Below are 18,039 nucleotides of genomic sequence, written 5' to 3'. Positions count from 1 at the left end.
TGATTGGCTGGCCAGAGGGTACCATGAGGTAGAGCGCTAGTCTCCAAACAAAGGCTAACCTGTCTTTCTGCCTCCTAGCATTGTATGATGAACTGTCTCCACCGCATCAGCATTAAGACTTAATTTATCCTTAAGTGAACAGCCCACTGCTGAGTAAGCAGGTTTTTAAATAAAATCTTAAGAGTTGTGATCTTTAAAAAGGCAAAGAAGAAGAAAGGAAAGAAAGAAGGAATGAGAAGAGGAGGAGGAAGAAGGAAGGAAGGAAAGGAGGAGGAGGAGAAGAAAAGCCATCCAACTACCCATATAGGACAACAAAGTAGAAATTAATTCTGATCTAGCAGGGGTCAGTGTGACTCAGTGTTTCATTTTCTTTCCTAGGATCTTAAGCAGCTTCCCACGACTCTGTAAATAAGGGCAAACATTACCTCATCTCACTGGGGCTTTAGCTAAGGGATAAGGCCACTGCTAGCTCAGGATGTCACTGGGGTAACAGAACATAAAATGTACACTTGACTTTTGTGCAGTTAAAAATAGGGGCTCATTTTTCTGGTCTGAAAATTGCACACTTTGGCTGTATTTGATGTCAATGTTGCAATTTGTGTCCAGGAGACCTAGATTTAGCCTTTCTACTTCTGTTGTCATAATCTGTCCAAGTCCCTCTCCAGGGCCCCAGCCTTTCCCTATCTCCAGCCCCAAGCTGTGCAGCAATGCTTACCCGCTCTTGAACAAATTACAGCCCCTTGGGATCTATGTACTTTTCAGAGGATTTCAAAGCTGGTCTGATCCTTCCTTCTAAGCTTGGTATCACAACTCTCCATCAACTCCAACTCCCTTTTGGCTTCTGACTTTTCCCAGGCTGGACTTTACTCATGTCTATGGTGAAGATCATATGCAAACTTATTGACTACTGCAAAACATACTTTGTGCTTTCCAGACTGTTTTCTGATTTGTCATTCAAATGTCAAGGAGGGGCCTCTTCTGGAGAGATCATGGAAGGATCAGGGATTAGAGCAGAAGTTAGTGGTGGCCATAATTCCAGGAGGGGGAAAGAGGCAAAGGATAAGTGCTTCTACTATGAAATCAAGGAAATAAAAACACAGGGAGTCAATAAAATTACCCTTCAATTTTAAGGGCATTTTCTTCTTTTAATCTTAAAGATGACTTCCAATAAGTTCTTATAAAACTTTTATTATTCACAGACTTATTGATGTCTCCTGTTGATAAGTAACATTTCCACAACTGTCTTTAATGTTACAGAAAGCAAGAGAACATAGGTAACCTCTAAGCACAAGCAAATAGCCCATCCTTCAAGAGAACCACCAGCTAGACTGGCATGTGTGACTGCCTCATCACCTAGGCAGCAAGACCAGGAGCCAACCAACCCTGGAGAGGGTCAGGAGACACTCCTATTAGGAAGAAGAGCTATGGGTTAGAAGGTCATGAAGGAAGGTACACGAGGGGCTCCCGGCGGCATCTTTACAGAAGTTCGGGGACAAACGAAAACACGTTTTCTTTTTCTCTTGTTTTAAATGCAGGTTTTCATTATATAGCCCTGGAGAACCTGGAATTCACTGTGGGATCAGGCTGGCCTCAAATCTGCAATGATCCTCTTGCTTCATCGTGTGCCCATCCCAAATCTCATCTCATCACCGCAAATCAAATGTCTGGTTGCCTGCTTCTAATCACATATACCTCACTTTGATATGTCTCTCCACCCCCAAACCAAAAGGACATGGGGAGGGATACTTGGAAAACTGGAAAGGGAGTGAAGGGAATGTGGGCAGGGACTTACGGGCAGGCAGTGTGCTTGGCTCTACTTCAGAGCTGCACAGAGGGATGGTCATGTCCACGTCCTCGCAGCTTGATCTGAAATCACCTAGACTTGGCATAGAAGTGTTGACGATGCATAACCCTGGCTCAAACAAAGGTGTTATTTAGCACGTCTTGCCACGGTTGCTGAGGCGTGAGGCCAAAGCCTCCCAGGAGGGAATATGCTCCCAGTATCATCTTTACCTTTGTGACTGCATAGATGAAGGTAGCTAACACTGACCCCATTCACTTTGGCTGGCTAGATAGGGGCAGGACAGCTCCCAAGTCCCAATGTCATGTAGTTTCCCTCTTTCAAACTCAATGGCACAGAGCTCTATTGTTAACACAGCTCACTGATGGCATCCAAGATGACAACATTGTCCCTGTCCTTTGGCTGACCAGCTTTCTTCTCTACACACCTCTGTTCTTTCTTACGGCTTTCCTATGAGCCTCTGACCATGGCAAGAACTGAAAGGGATTCCTCCGTGTGACCCAAACCCTCCTCCTCTTTATACCAGTTTAACAGACTACAGGAAAGATGGGATGGCTGTCAGATGAGGTCAAACCCCATGGTTAAATCCACAAGCAATCCAGGAAACTGTAGCCTCATACCCAACACTGAGCTCTATGTCCACTCTTCCTCTGGAATTATTTTCTGCCCAGAAAGGGAAAACTGAAAGCAAGAAGCCTGGGTTCCGCCATTACCATAACAGCTAGGTTAAATATTGGGGTTCCACCGTTACCATAACAGCTAGATTAAATACTGGGGTTCTAGAATGCTACATCAACAAGTTTTTCCTGGTTAGGAAATTATCTTCAATAAAAACATTGGGCGGAAAAACCAGATGATCACTAATGTGAAGGAAAACTATGAATCGTCAGTGTGGGGCAGGATTTTCCTAAACTAGTATGAGTGGTCACTCAGACTGGCCAGCATAGATTTAATTCTCTAGAGTGTGAATTTTACAGATATTTATAGATGTGATACAGGCAACACTTGGGAGATCAGCTAAAAGAGTTACATAAGGCAGGGGGAAGGAATTTGGGCTTCCTCATTTGAAGTCTGGAGAACTCTTGCACAATGGCTGTAAGGAGGAAGCTCAGATGCATCTCACATGACTTAGGATATTTTTCTTATGTACACCAGCTGCCTCAGACTTTGTGACTGAAAGCCACATGAAGAAAAATAAGGGATAATGCCAAGGCTGAAAGGGTCTCAAGGCTACTCTATTTTCAGAAACCCTACCTTTGTTCCTTAATGTCATCAAATGATTTTCTACTGACCAGACCAGACCAGACCAATAGAGGCTTTTCCTTTCCTATTCTGAAATGTCAGGAAATTTTTCCTAAGTTATCAGAAAAGAAGTGTTAGCTAGTGGGAGAAACTTGCTTCACTGGATAGCAAGCAACTTTGGAAGAAGAGAAAAGGCAATGACAAGAGAGAGTGGTAGCTGACATTTCCCGGACAGTCTGCTGCCTCTATTACTAGTAAGGGGCCACATCAAGGGCCAACCCTCATTGTCGAGTGTCAAGCTGTATATGCTTTGATGGTTAATATCCAGTGACAAAAGAGGTACCTGTCACCTTGAGATTGCAAAGACAACTGAAGATATGTACATTGTATCACACTACTGAGGAAGCCCCTGCTCATGTGCACACGTACCACAGATGCACACATGTACCACGGGTGCACACACACACCACGGGCGCACACACATACCATAGATGCACACACATGTATTATTCTGATCTTCATCAGAACACAGGTTTTAAATGGATGTTCCCTTTGTACCAGATAAATATTCCAATTTCCATTAAAAAAATTAGTTTCAGATGTATAGTATTTAGCCACAGCTAGGAAGCCCTGTCTGTGTGGAATATTTTAAACTGGTGCTTCAGAAGTTTGCAAAGGAGTGCTCTGCCATTCCTGGAAAGTTGCTTTAAGAAGTGGGTTACTATAAGTTTTCTGAATGGAAGAAGTTTCTGAAAAAGAAGGTCCCTGTGGACCTAATGTGAAAACCGAACAAGAGGGCAAGAGGGAGGGTTTTTTTTTTTTTTTTTTTTTTTTTTTGTTTTGTTTTGTTTTGTTTTTTTCGAGACAGGATTTCTCTGTATTGCTTTGGAGCCTGTCCTGAACTAGCTCTTTTGACCAGGCTGATCTCTAACTCACTGTCTGCCTCCTGAATGCTGGGATTATAGGCATGTGCTACCATTGCCTGGCTGAGGGAGGTGTTTTTGGCATCTTTAAAATATAAGGGAAAGGAGGGCTTTGAAAACCCCAACACTGTAGAACTTTGCCAGCAGTTGAAATGTCCAAGGGCAAACCTAAGGTAGGCATCCAGGAGAAACATTTGTTCAGATTATATTTGAAAAGGTGTTAAAAACTTGTATTGAAGCTTAAAGTGAAGAAACAGCAGCTATTACAACATATTCCTAAGGCTATCCACATGGGCCTGGGAACTGTGGTTCCTGGGATTTGTGGAACCTCTCCCTCTGCCTCCTCACGGGGTCCTCAGGAGTGAGGGCAGTCCTCCAGTGGACTGTGTATCACAGTATGATCTATTGCAGGACTGACTTTTGCCGGTGGCTTTCCAAAGAAAGGATCTTTTCTTCCACTGGGGTTTGGGGAGAGAAAAGTATAAGGTACAAAGAAATGACAATTCAAGAAGACAGCTACTCAGGTCTTCCCATCCCTTCTCTGACTTTCCTCAGGAGAGTTAAGATCCTCTGTATTTCTCCATAATGCCCTCTCCTTGCCTCTCATCAAGATGGGGTCATCTAGCCCAGGTTGGCCTCAAACTCATTCTGCCTCCCCCCTCCCCAGACAGGGTTTCTCTGTGTAGCCCTAGCTGTCCTGGACTCACTCTGTAGACCATGCTGGTCTCGAACTCAGAGATCCATCTGCCTCTGCCTCCCGAATACTGGGATTAAAGGCGTGTGCCACCATGACTGGCTGAGATAAACATTTTAAATAATTTTATTCTTTTAAATTTAAAGGATATGTGTGTATGTGTGGACTTGTATATGCGTGTACAGTGCCCATGGAGGCCAGATGAGACTATCAAATCTCCTGGACACAGGCAGTCTTGAGTCAAATGGCAAGGGCGCTAGGGACTAAATCTGGGTCCTATGGAGAGCAGCCAGTCTCTTAACTACTGAGCCATCTCCCCAGCCCTTTTCTTGTTTGTTTACTGTTCAAGACAGGGTTTCTCTGTGTAGCCCTGGCTGGCCTTGCACTCCCAGAGATCCCCCTGCCTCTACCTCCCAAGTGCTGGGATTAAAGGTGTGCACCACCTGGTGTCCAGCCACCATTTTTAAAAAATTGTTATTATTTTGGTTTTTCAAGACAGGGTTTCTCTGTGTAGCTCTAAAGCCTGTCCTGGAACTCCCTGTGTAGACCAGGCTGGTCTCAAATTCACAAGAGTTTTGTCTGCCTCTGCCTCCCTAGCGCTAGGATTAAAGGTGTGCGCCACTGTCTCTTGGCTAAGAATTAATTTATTAAAATCTTTTATATTTATTTTGTATATGCATGAAATAGTACATATGGAGACTAGAGGAAAATAACAGAAGTTGGTTATCTCTTTTCACCAGTGGGTTCCAATTGCCTGAATCAGATCATCTGGCTTGAAGACAAGTATCGTTCCCTTCTGAGCCTTCTTACTGGCCCTTTATTATTATTATTAGTGTTCATGAGTACATGCCATGGCTCATGTATGGAAACCAGAGTCAGTTCTCTTCTCCCACCATGGTCTCCAGGGTACAAACTCAGGTCATCGGGCTTATGTGGCAGGTGCTTTTCCCTGCCAAGCCATCCCACTGGCCCTTGGCCTTGGGATGCATTAGGTAGGTAAGGATGACCTTGAATTTACTGATCTTTTTGCCTCCATGTCCCCAGAGCTGAGACTGTGGGCCTGTGCCATTACACTTGGCTCTCTTTTATGAACATAGCAATCCATGCATAAAGACTACAATTCCCAAGAGTGCTTTGTTCTCTGTCATGAACAAATGGTAAAATGTTAGCAAAGGTATTTATAAAAAAAAACAAAAACAAAAACAAAAAACCAGATGGGGACTGGTGGGATGGCTCAGTAGTTTAGAGCACTCATTCTTGCAGAGTACTGGGTTCAATGTCAGCACACATATCTGTAACTCTAATTCCAAGGCTCCGGATACATTAGACACCCTCTTCTGACCTTTTTGTGCACCAGGTACACATATGGCATACCTGCATATATTCAGCCAAAACACGCATTAAAAAAAAAAATCCACAGATAAACAAGCTAACCTCTCATTTTCCTCATTAAAATCACAATTTTAAAAAAAGAAGTTACTGTTGTTTTTATGCTTTCCTCAAACCTCATAATGTACTATATTAGAGTCTGTGATGCTTGCTTTAAAGCTAGACTCCCACATCCCACATGCCATTAGAGTCTGCACTTTGCAGGCTTTGATCAAGGGCACCCAGAACCCAACAGTCATTTAAAGCTCCTCAGTGAGTGCTGTGACGTGGTACCCAGGATCAGACTGAGCCAACAGTGAAGCCCAAGCAGCCCCAAATGGTCTGCTACTTAGGACATTTCTTAAAAAGTTAAAGAGCCCAGCAAGGCAGTCAGAAGTGGTGGTGCACACCTGTAAGGCCTGCGCTTGGGAGGCAGAGGCAGCAGTATCAGGAGGTCAAGGACAGCCTCAGCTACATACTAAGTCTGGGGCTGACCTAGGCTACATGATACTCTGTCTCAGAAATTAAAACCAAAGCCAGGTGGGGTCTACAGTCCTTTAACTCTAGTACTCACAAGGCAGAGGCAGTGGAGGGTGGCATTCTGTGAGTTCCAGGACAGTCAGGCCCACATAGTGAGACTCCATATCAAAAAGAAAAAAAAAAAAAAAAAAAAAAAATCTAAGGGGCAAAGGGGCAATTATATCTGAACCTCTAATTTTGGATTTCAAATTATGCTACTCAAGGTTCCACAGAGTTCAGCCTAATGACCACTGAGAGATGAAGACCCAGTGACTAGAAGACAGTTTTCTAATTAACTCTAGGAGACCAGAAGCTTTCACTCATCTGATCCCTTTAACAAGGTTCAGTTTACAAGGACCTCATTCACCATCTAGTAAGTTCCTCTTAGACACACTAAGCGACAGCATGCTGGGACTTCTGCATGCAGTGCCTGATATGGTGACACAGAAGGGAAGGACAGGTCTCAATGCTGCACATCCTGAGGACCTGCAGAAAACACTCAAGTGTGATTTCCTTTGCAGATGGCTTCACCCAGGGTTTAAAAATGGAAACAAAGCGATCTGGCGACTGTTGACACTTTGAAAATCTCCCTTAACCTTCCGAGGGGACTTTCAGCAACTCTAAGAAAACCTCAGTATCATTATTATCTATGTTTATTTCTATCCGTGTTTATTTATGTGTGCTCCATAGTGCTTGGGTGACGCTCAGAGGACAACTTCTGGGAGCTGCTTCTCTCCTTCCACCACGTGGACCCTGGGGATCAAACTCAAGTCATCAGGCTTAGCCATCTCACTAGCCCACCCTCATTGTTACTTTTTTAGGAGGAACTTTATTAGAACACATTAAGATGTATCGATGAGTGGAGGTGTAGCTGAATGGTAAAGTACTTCCATAGCACGTGTGAGGAGGCATGAGTTCAATCCCATAGGTCACAAACAAACAAACAAAAACCTCACAATAATGGAACGGAAGAGCCCAAAAGTAAATGATTGCAGGAGCCAGGCCCACCTGGATCTTAAAGTCACTAGGTTTAAGTTGTTCTCTTGAAGTTCAAGTTTCCCTCAGAACAGGAGCAGTTTTAGCCACTGACACCTGAGGTTTTCTTCACTGGTACCAAGCAGAGAGGGGATTAAAATGAAAAGACATGTTGGAGTTAGCAAAGCTACATGTCTTAAAAAAAGAAATCACCTCCCCAGACAAGAGAAGGAAGGATTAACTAGAGCCTGAGTCAGAAACCCAGAGTTGAGGTTTTTGGGTCCCTCTTTTATTAGGGGAAAGCCTCCTTTATAGCACAAGATTTCAACACACACACACACACACACACACACACACACACACACACACACACACACACACACACCAGATCCATTCTTAAAATCTGGACAAGTAGGGGGAAACAAAACAGAAGTACTTTATATATATATATATATATATTGAATATATTGAACATAAATTAGAAGAATTTATAAAACGGTCAGCTTTCTTACAGAATAAACGTGACTGAATTACAGATGCACCGCCAAGTTAAGTTGTTTGAGTTGTTTCTGTCCCATTTCCAATAATTAATAGATATCATTTGGTTGCATGGTTGGGACTCATCTGTGCTGCACGGGGCTGAGTCATTACAGGGCTTTCTTTCCCTGGTCGCTCCTCCGTGCAGCATGTGATTGTACCATCTTCACTGGCCCGTCAGGATGCCCGCCCTCTTTTCGGGGTGGCATTCGCTCATTAATTCTGTCTAGACCTCGGGCTTCTTCAAAACTTCGGATCTTGTGTGGATACCCTCTGACGGCTGCAGAGACAAGAGAGGGGATAGGAAGTGCTCATGCAGGTGACACAGTAACAGCTCTGACCAAGTTTCCAAGCACACACAGCAATCTGCGAAGAACACATAGGAAGTGGTACAGAGCACATATCTGGTGACAGACAACATGTGATTAACCAGCCTTGTCCATAACCACTGCTTCCATACAGCTCCAAGTGTGGTAGAAATTGTCACATGAGTAAAAATCTGGCAGAAATAAACTTGACAAAAAAGATTAGTTCTTAATTGGCCTATGTACACTGAAACCGTGTTTAAGAGCAACCTGCTCAATTCTAGGAAAAGGTTAACACCAGGAGAGCACAGCATAGAACACAGACCATTGCTTTAAGCACAAGTATCACCCTGACCACACACAAGTGACAAAAGAGTTATCTGCTCAAGACAACATTTTATCTTCACAGCCAGGAGCTGAACACTAGATAAAAACCATCAGCATACTTCTAGATACTGCTCATCTGATTCAACTGTGAAATTTCTTTCTTGTGGTATTGGGGATTGAACCCTGGTCCTCACACACCCTGGGCAAACACTCTGCCACTGAGCTACAAATCCAGCCACATTCAATTTTGTATAGTCAAAGAATGAATTCCTCCTTGAATTACCTCATCTAATAAAATTACTAAATTTACCATATAGGTTTATCAATTCCAATGGTATTACTTAAAATATATCTCCATAGAAGCAAAGATACTTAGTTTGAACGCCTCAGGGCAACTTCAGAAATGAAGCATCTAAATTCTATCTGCTCTTGCCTCCACACCTGCAAAGCTTTTGAGTCATTAGGCAACAAAGGATGCCTATCTGCCTCTCTTAATAAAGAAAGAACTATTTAAATCACTATTGTCAGACTAGCTGCACAAGCTTCAATCATTACATGAAACTGACAGACTCAGAAAGGATGTAAAGTGTGACGGTCATCTGAGAAGCAGGGTGACATGTGGTTATGCTGAGGACCACCCTCTCCTTTTCTGTCAGTTTAGAAATGCTGATGACGCTTTGAGACTGGTACACAGACACAGGGGCATTCCAACAGAGTGATAATGGCAGTACCTTCCTGTGCCTCTGCCGCTTGTACTGTGGCTGCAAGAAGGCAGGAGCAGAGGTATGCAAAAATGAAGACAGAGAAAGTGAGTGAACCAACAGCAATGCTGCCAGGACAGACAGACATCCCAGAGGCCCCCTGCCAGAATACCCACGCATCATTAAAGTCAGTTCTGAGTTAAGAAGGAATTAGGGGATTACTGCAAAGAGCTGAACAAGGGTGTGCACATGAGGTGGGGCGGATTAATGTTTCTAACATTTCTGGTGGCACGGGAATGCTGCTCTCTTCATGTGAAATAGCCAGCTGCTAGTTTATGTCTTGTGATCACACATCAAAATGACTTGTCAAATCAGATAATTTAACATTACAACTGTGTTTGAGTTTATAACTGCTCAGATTGTATCAGGCGAGCTGTTGCTGGGTCCTGTTTAAAAATCTTTCTTCTTTACTATTCTCAAATGACTGATGGATAACCCATCTGTCCTTAACCATTCAATAAACAACAGCAATAGGGTAGCTCCTTGAATAGCTCTGGGATTTGGGAAAGGGAGAAAGAAAAAGATGTTATAAATAAGTGAGGTGTTACTTCTGGTCTACAGGTAAAGGAATAGGCACTGATTTGAACTCAAGTTTATGTACCCATCTGAGATGGGAGCTATGCAGGGGCTCACACTGACACTCCATATGGCTTCTGTTCCTAGTGCAGGCGAGCAGGTCAATTACTAAGAAAGACATCTCCCCCATCTCAGTGACAGAAATGGGAGCAATTTAAAAATGAGCACCAACAGGGAAACTTCCTCCTACCATTCTCTATCACACTGTAATACACAGAAAGGTTCTGGGTACAGCCAAAAAAAAAAAAAAAAAAAAAAATCCTGCCAACTCTTCCAATGGCAACTGTCCTGCAGAAGGGAGGAAGGCCACTCAACAGCAAGACTACCGTGAGGCTTTTCCCATCACTACGAGAAGGGAGAGAACTGCAAAGCTACTGACCCTCCTACAGCAATGTGGGAGCCTACATTTGTCTGCACCCAAGTGCTTGTGTTTGCTCCTAGGAAAGGTCCTGTCAAAAGCACTGCCACACTCCCCCCCCCCAACCTCAGATGGGTCTGATAAGTCACATAAGGAAGTGACAGCACTTTCTCACAGAGCAGGGCACTGCTCATGCAGCTGTGAGGAAGTGAGAGCCAAACCTTTGTCTAAAATTCTATGAGCAGTGCTGGCCTATTCAGAGTTTGAATTTGTGTGGTAAAGTATATACCAGCATCACATTTCAAAGCAAAGTAGTTTAGGTTTATTTCATATGTATGAATGTTTTGCCTGCATAGATGGGGATCAGAAGAGGGTGTCATATCCCCTGGAACAGGAGCTAAGTATGATTGTAAGACATCGTGTGGGTGCTGGGAACTGTATTCAGGTCCCCTGAAAGGACAAGTTCTCTTAACCACTGAGCAATCTCTTCAGCCCTGTGTGTGTGTGTGTGTGTGTGTGTGTGTGTGTGTGTAAGTGCACATTCACAAGCACACACGAGGAGTTTAAAGAGTGTAGGAGTCAGTTCTCTCCTTCCACCAAGTAGGACTGAACTTAGGTTATCAAGTTTGGCAGTCAATCTTATTACCCACTGAGTCATCTAAGGCCCATAAATATTTCCAATGTACCCTCAACCCAATGGTTGTGAGGTTTTTATTTTTTATATATACAGTGTACATATCCACCTCCTTCTACCTTCATGGCCTCTCCTTTAGTCATGTAAAATTTTCTGTGAACAGCTCTGATGAGGGCATTTTGGGGTGATAGGAAGTAACATGGGAGAGAGAGAGAGAGAGAGAGAGAGAGAGAGAGAGAGAGAGAGAGAGAGAGAGAGAGAGAGAGAGAGAGAGAGAGAGAGAGGTCTATAAAGCTGCCTTACTTGAAAAGTTGAAAATTTATTGATCCACAAAGTTGCTTTAATCTAAATTTTTCAGGTTTTTGCTAGATCTTGAAAGAGTAAATCTTCAATCAAGGGCAGTAAGAGAATTTTATAGATGTGTTAACTTGGGATATACATGTTTCTTCACACTTTTTTGGACTTGGTCCCAACATACTTTATGCTTCTTCATCCCTGGTTTGAATTGGTGTTTTAATCAGTTTAGGACTGCTTATATGTTATTTCTTCGGGAATGTCAATGACTCCCGGAGCTCATGCTTGGATGTCCAGTGGATGCGCGGCAGCCCACTGTGTCAGTATAATACAACTTATTCACTACCAACAGGCAGGGGAATTGCTTCTGACTTGGGGCTGTCATGATAAAACCACAGTAAATATCCTTATGCATGCCCTCTGATGGACATACATGTTAATTCCTCCTTGATATCCTTAGCGCAAAGTTGCATGGTGCGGACACAAATGTGTTTAGCTTTACTGGCCATCAGCTGGCCAAAGTGGTTGAGTCTATTTATAAACCCACTGTCCTGTATCTAGTCCAGTACTCCATAGACAAGCCAAATACTTGATCTTGTCAGTTTTTAAAATTTCAGGCATCTTATGGGCATGCAGTAGTATTTCACTACATTTTAATATTCATCTTTCAGATGGCTAACTATGTTAAGCATCTTTGTGGATATTTGTTGGCCATCTTGAAATCCTCTTTGGTGAAATAAACTGAAAATAATCATTGGGCTATATTTTAAATTTCTTTTCTTTTTTTTATTATTTGTTGTCTATTCTGAAACAAGGCCTTTGTCAGACATAGATAGTACAGAAATCTTCTCTGTGGCTTGCCTTTTCCTTCTCTTAGGTATTTTCATAAGGATAATTTGACTTTAATAAGCTTTATTTTTTTTTAAGGTCAGTATTTTTTGTTTCTCATTAAAGACTCTGCCTACTCCAAAGCCTATTCTCCACACATTTTTTAGTTTGTTTTAACTTTTGCATTTAAATTACAATGTACTTTGAAGTATTTTTTGGTGTACAGGTGAGAATAAGAGTCATGACTCATCTTCTCTTAGATAAAGGGCCATTGCTTTAGTACCAGGTCCTACACAAAGTCACTGATTGCTGGTAATGGGGCATGCTGTTTGGGAGGGGCATCTTCATACTCACCAGTCTCAATAGTCGTCCTTCCTCCAGAGAGGACCCCCACGGGGAGTGTGCCTGTGGGAGTGAGGCCCTTGAGGATTAGCACATTCTCACTCTCCTCCCTGCAAAGGAACATGGAAGCCCTGGTTAATGCCAGGGAGCCTCAGCACAGCCAAAGCAGTGACATCTGAAGGAGAGTGACACATGAAGACAGGTCCCCTACCTGCATCTGACCCAGGCTTCCTGCAAACACTTTGGATACAGTTAGCCTATCCTTCTTTTCCAACCAGAGGCACTGGTAGCCAGCCACTGTTTCCCACACTTTATCCCCATCTGACTCAGCTGACAACATGTGAGCTAGGTCCTATTATAATCTCTATTGTATAGACAAGGAAACTTAAGACCCAGAGATTAAACCCAAGACAGCACTGCTAAGGAAAGTCAGAATTTGAAATGGGGAAACTGGCTCTAAAATCCACACTGAACCTCTACATCTACACCAGTACTAATGAATGTTTTCCAGACTGTTACTTTCCCATGGGAGTCTGGTTCAACCTACGCTCAACCAGAGGCCTTGCAGCTCCAGCACCAGATTACAACCTTCAAAACACTGCTCTAGAGCTAACTTCTAACCTACTTTCCAGATGCCTTCATCCCACAATGTAACGACAGAACCTTACCGAAGAATCGCAAAGACCCGTGCCATTTTCCCAATGGCTCTGATTTTATTCTTGATGATCTCTCTCCGAACTGAAGTGCCTCCTTAGAAAACACAAAGAACAAGTGAGTTAAAGGGATGCTTAACAGGACAGCTTTTTCAAATGCCGGATGGAGTGTCTTTTGTATTTACATTAAAGAGAAACAACAACAACAAAAGAATCGAAGCCTAATTTTAAAGAACAATAATTTGGAAGTGGCAGTGCCCGCCTTTAATCCCAGCACTCAGGAGGCAGAGGCAGGCCATCTCCGTGAGTTCAATGCCAGCCTGGTTGACGGAGTCCCAGGACAGCCGCGGCTACACAGAGAAACCCTGTCTTGAAAAACCAAAACTACAACAACAACAACAAAGTCACAGGAAGTTGCAAGGAACAATAGGAAAGAAGAGAAGAAATGGATTAAAGAATGAATGAAGGGGCCACAAAAAGACACCAAGTCATCTATGGGGGGCAGGAAGTTTTGGAGATCTGAAATGTTGAACACAGTGAAAGATGAAACAGAAACACAGACAAAACTCACAACAAGCCACTACGAGCCATGATCTCTTTTGAGAACACTACAGGCCACCTTTGGATGCAGGGTCTGGTCTGCCAAAGGGAGCAGCTGTCCTGAACTCAGGAAGGGCTGCTTTCATTCTCTGATCTCCATTACTCACACCAGCCAGTCATTTGTTTCTTCAGAATACTGCTAACAACTGTGCCACACAGATTACAAGGATGGGTAAGGCACCATAAAAAGCAACATTGAAAAGTTAGTGTAAGACTTTATGGCCTTTTCTTACTTAAGAGTTAGGAAATAGACCGAACATGAAAGGTAAGTTCCAGGCATATACCAGGAGATGGCATCCAAAAGGCAGACATAGGCTTTCCTTCCTCTCTCCCTATCTCTCAGTGCTGCTGGATCAAACAACAGGTCCACAGAAAACAGCTGTTCCCACTGAGAGGGAGAGTGGAAAGTCCTGTGAAACTGCTCCACTACCAATTCAAATTGACTAGCCAACCAATGGCAACAGAGCAGGCAGTAAGGATTTAGCTCATAAGCACATTTCCATTGGATACCTTTTGGGCAGCTTGAAATGTAGTGATCTTCAGGGAGAAGAGACACCAAGAAACAAGGAGATGAAGACAGACATATGGGAGGTGGGTGCAAGTTTACATGAAAGAGAAAAAAAATCTGAGTGAAGTTATGGAGAGGAGCAGGCTGTTAGCGGAGCAGCTTGGAGACTGCCTGCCTGCTCCTAAAGAGGCACATACAGACTCCTTTTCTGTCCTTTCTTCCAAGTCTTAACAATTTAACCTTTCACATCAATTCCCATCTACTATCATCTCATCCCCCCCCCATCATGAAAATAACACAAAGACACTGTTTGTGGGACAACACAAAGAACAGAAACAATGGACAAGAACAGTTCGCATATCTCGCAACAGGAACACTGTGCTGCTGTTGACTTGCTAGCACATCTCACTTTTCAGGAGACTTTTCTTTTTTTTAAATAGGCATAAGCCTTCAGGACAGGACATCACATAGCTTTCTGTGGCTTCTGACTGTAAAGACTTTGCTTAGGGACCTGATGATTAAGAAAGGGTGGGGGAGAGTTAAAAGCTTCCAGAGCTGGGATAGGCAACTGATGGCTCTGAGCATTGCATGCCAGGCCTGTTAGGGAAATGAGTTCTTGTTTGGTCATTTACACTCCAGGACACCTTTGGTTTTGGAGATCAGCCTCCAGACTTCAAATTAACAGCTTTATTTCACTTGGGTGAACTCAGTGTCCCGACCTGCTCCTCTATTCTGGGTTCTAGCAACTGGTACTGACATTCACCACCACCCTAATCTCTAAATAGGGCTTTAGTGTTCCCAAATAAACTAACTGAAAATACTAATGCATTTAAAAAATAATCTGTTACCTTCTTCCATTCCTTAATATTTGATGCGCCTTTCTTACAGCAGGAAAAGATCTTTGGTTTTTTTCTTCCCCCTTTTAATTTTTTAAGTTACCATACAAAGTAGCAGGTCTCAAGCTGACATTTTCATACACATGTCTTCTAACCTGCCTCCTCCCCCACTGTCCTCCTCCAATGCATTTGTTTTCTTAGCTCCCAAAAGTTCTATCTCCCTTTTTTTTTTTTTTTTTTTTTTTTTTTTTTTTGCAGGCATGTAACTTTTACCTTTTTACTATAAAGCATAATGAGTTTTCTGTATTTATACAAAGCAAACTAGTCACTACATGATTTGTTAAGAAGCACATGCCTATAAAACTAATCACCCAGGGCAGTCACCAATGTCACCCACAACCCTGCAGCTTTCCTGTCTAAAGGACACCACTCCTTTGCTTTTCACTGAGATTTTTTTCTTCCTGCTCTTTGAAAGTTTTACAATGTATGAATACATATATATGCACTATAGTTTTTTATTGCTCTTTTAAAAAGGTTATATTTCTTTATCTTCTCTTTGTATGCACACTCAGCAAGAGGAGGTCAGAAGACAAACTGTAGGAGTTGTTTCTTTTCTTCTACTATGTGGGTCTCAGGCACTGAACTAAGGTCCTCAGGTCTGGCAACAGGTATCTTAACCCATGGAGCCACTTCACTGGCCCAGTTCTCAGGTTTGGGATTTCATATAATTGAACAATTAAGCATGGGGGGGGTTGGCTTATTTTATTAAACATTATGTTTGTAAGACTCATTCACAATTTCACTGTGGTCATTTTTATTATCATACTGTTTCTCTGTAGCACTTTGCACAATTTCACTGTTTTGTTTTGTTGAGACAGTCTCTTTACATAGCCCTGACTGTTCCAGGACTAAGTAGGCCAGGATGGCCTCCAACTCAAAGAGATCTGCCTGCTTCTGCCTTCCAAGTGCTAGGATTAAGGGTGTGTGGCACCAGGATTATCAGCCATGCAGCCATGCACAATTTATCACTTGCAAGAATCATTTGAGTTGCTTCTAACTTTTGGGCATATGAGGCTCTTATATGTATTCTAGTACATCTGTCTTTGCTGAACATATGCACATGTTTCTGGTATGTTTCTAGGATATTAGAATGCTCAGCTCTAGAACATGTGTATGCTTAACTTTGGGTTACAGTTGAGCACTGTCTCTTAAAGTGAGATCTACCAAATTATACTTGTGTGTGTGAACATTCCCATTACCGCACATGATAGCTAACACTGGATATAGGTCATCTTTAATTGTGGTCAATCTGTTAAGTATGAAGTATTATCTGTGGTGGTTTGGAAGAAAATGGCCCCCATAGGGAGTGGCACTATTGGAAGGTGTGTCTTTGTTAGAGTAGGTGTGGCCTTGTTTGAAGAAGTGAGGGGGAGCAGGCTCTGAGGTCTCATATATGTCCAGTATCTCAGACCACTTCCTGTTTCCTGCAAGATGAAGAACTCTCTACTCCTTTGCCAGCACCATGACTTTCTGCACATCACCATGTCCCTTCATGATAATGGACTGAACCTCTGAAGCTGTACACACCACCCCATTAAATGTTTTCCTTTCCTTGCCGTGGTCATGTTTTCTTTGCAGCAATAGAAACCCTGTTTTAAAGATATACTTATTTATTATGTATAGTGTTCTGTCTGCATGTATCCCTGCAGGCCAGAATAGGTCACCAGATCTCATTATATAGATGGTTGTGAGCCACCAAGTGGTTGCTGGGAACTGAACTCAGGAACTCTGGAAGGCCAGCTAGTGCTCTTAACGACTGAACCATCTCTTCAGCCCCCATTATGATTTTAATTTGCATTTTAATGATTAATAATGTGGCTGAATATCATTTCATATTTTTTGTTAACCACTTGGAAATTCTCTTTGTGATGTGCCTATTCACACCCCATCATCTTAATTGGTAGTAATTCAGTCTTTTGTCAGTGGGATATTTGTTGGTTTACTGCAAATATCCTGTCCTTCTGGGCAGCTTGTCTTTTCACATACTGAACAGAGTCTTTGAATAAACAAAAGCTCATTTATTTATTTAGTTAGTTATTATGTACACAGTGTTCCATCTGCATGTATCCCTGACCGCCAGAAGAGGGCGCCAGATATCATTCTAGATGGTTGTGAGCCACCAAGTGGTTGCTGGGAATTGAATTCAGGATCTTTGCAAAAGCAGCCAGTGCTCTTAACCTCTCAGCCATCTCTCCAGCCTTTTGTTTTATTTTTTAAAAGATAGTTTTGTTTTATATGTATGAGTGTTACCTGCTCATATGTAAGTGTACCACATGCATGCAGTGCCCTCAGAGGCCAGAGAGCACCTCAGCTAAGAAAGAGCCTCGAACCAGAGTTGGATCCAGTGGTGGCTGCAACCACAGGGATGCCAGAGCTGCAAATGTTCTTAGTCACTACGCCATCTCTCCAATCTCTCCAGTCCCAGCTCTCATTTTTAATCTACCTAATTTATTCATAGTTTTTCTGGATGGCTATCGTTTTGTTTTTTGGGGTGGGTTTTTGTTTGTTTGTTTGTTTTTTGCATCCTGTTTAAACTTCTTTTCCATTTTAGTGTTATCAAGTTAATTCTATAGCATAAACGCTATAAATGTTATTGCTTTGCACTTCATTTTTAAAAACTTTTGCTGTCTGTTAAAACAGGGGCTTTCTGTGAAGCTCAGGTTAACTTCAAAATCACTACCTAACCCAGGCTGGCCTAAACTATGGGTCTCTTGCCACAGTTCTGAGTGCTGGGATGACAGGTGCTCATCACACCTTGTTCTTGCTTCTCTGTCTGTTGCTGTGATGGTAGCAAAGCTAGAGAAGCAGCCCAGAAACTCTGAGATGCCAGAAAAGCAGTCTACTCCAGAGCCGCATACCAGCCCCCTTTACGGTTCATGTCTGGATGAAACATAAAGT

The 18,039-nt window shown here is 42.7% G+C and overlaps 2 protein-coding genes across 3 annotated transcripts in view; one reads left to right on the top strand and one right to left on the bottom strand.

Annotated features, from left to right (window-relative positions):
- Window positions 1-18,039, top strand: part of Reep4 (receptor accessory protein 4) — an 816,909-nt gene that overhangs the window by 518,161 nt on the left and 280,709 nt on the right. The gene's annotated exons all lie outside the window — the stretch shown is intronic.
- The window catches only part of Ppp3cc (protein phosphatase 3 catalytic subunit gamma), a 60,589-nt gene continuing 50,520 nt past the window's right edge, over window positions 7,971-18,039 (bottom strand). For both annotated transcript variants that reach the window (XM_051195426.1, XM_051195427.1), the window contains exons 11-13: window positions 13,153-13,234; window positions 12,497-12,594; window positions 7,971-8,339 (exon numbers count right to left, since the gene is read on the bottom strand). In XM_051195426.1, the coding sequence (XP_051051383.1) occupies window positions 8,170-8,339; window positions 12,497-12,594; window positions 13,153-13,234 (350 nt within the window). In that variant the 3' untranslated portion in view covers window positions 7,971-8,169. The remainder of the gene's footprint in view (window positions 8,340-12,496; window positions 12,595-13,152; window positions 13,235-18,039) is intronic.

Source organism: Phodopus roborovskii, unplaced genomic scaffold (genome assembly GCF_943737965.1).
Source record: "Phodopus roborovskii unplaced genomic scaffold, PHOROB, whole genome shotgun sequence".
NCBI classification, from domain to species: Eukaryota; Metazoa; Chordata; class Mammalia; order Rodentia; family Cricetidae; genus Phodopus; species Phodopus roborovskii.
This window is presented reverse-complemented; position numbering and strand designations above follow the sequence as displayed.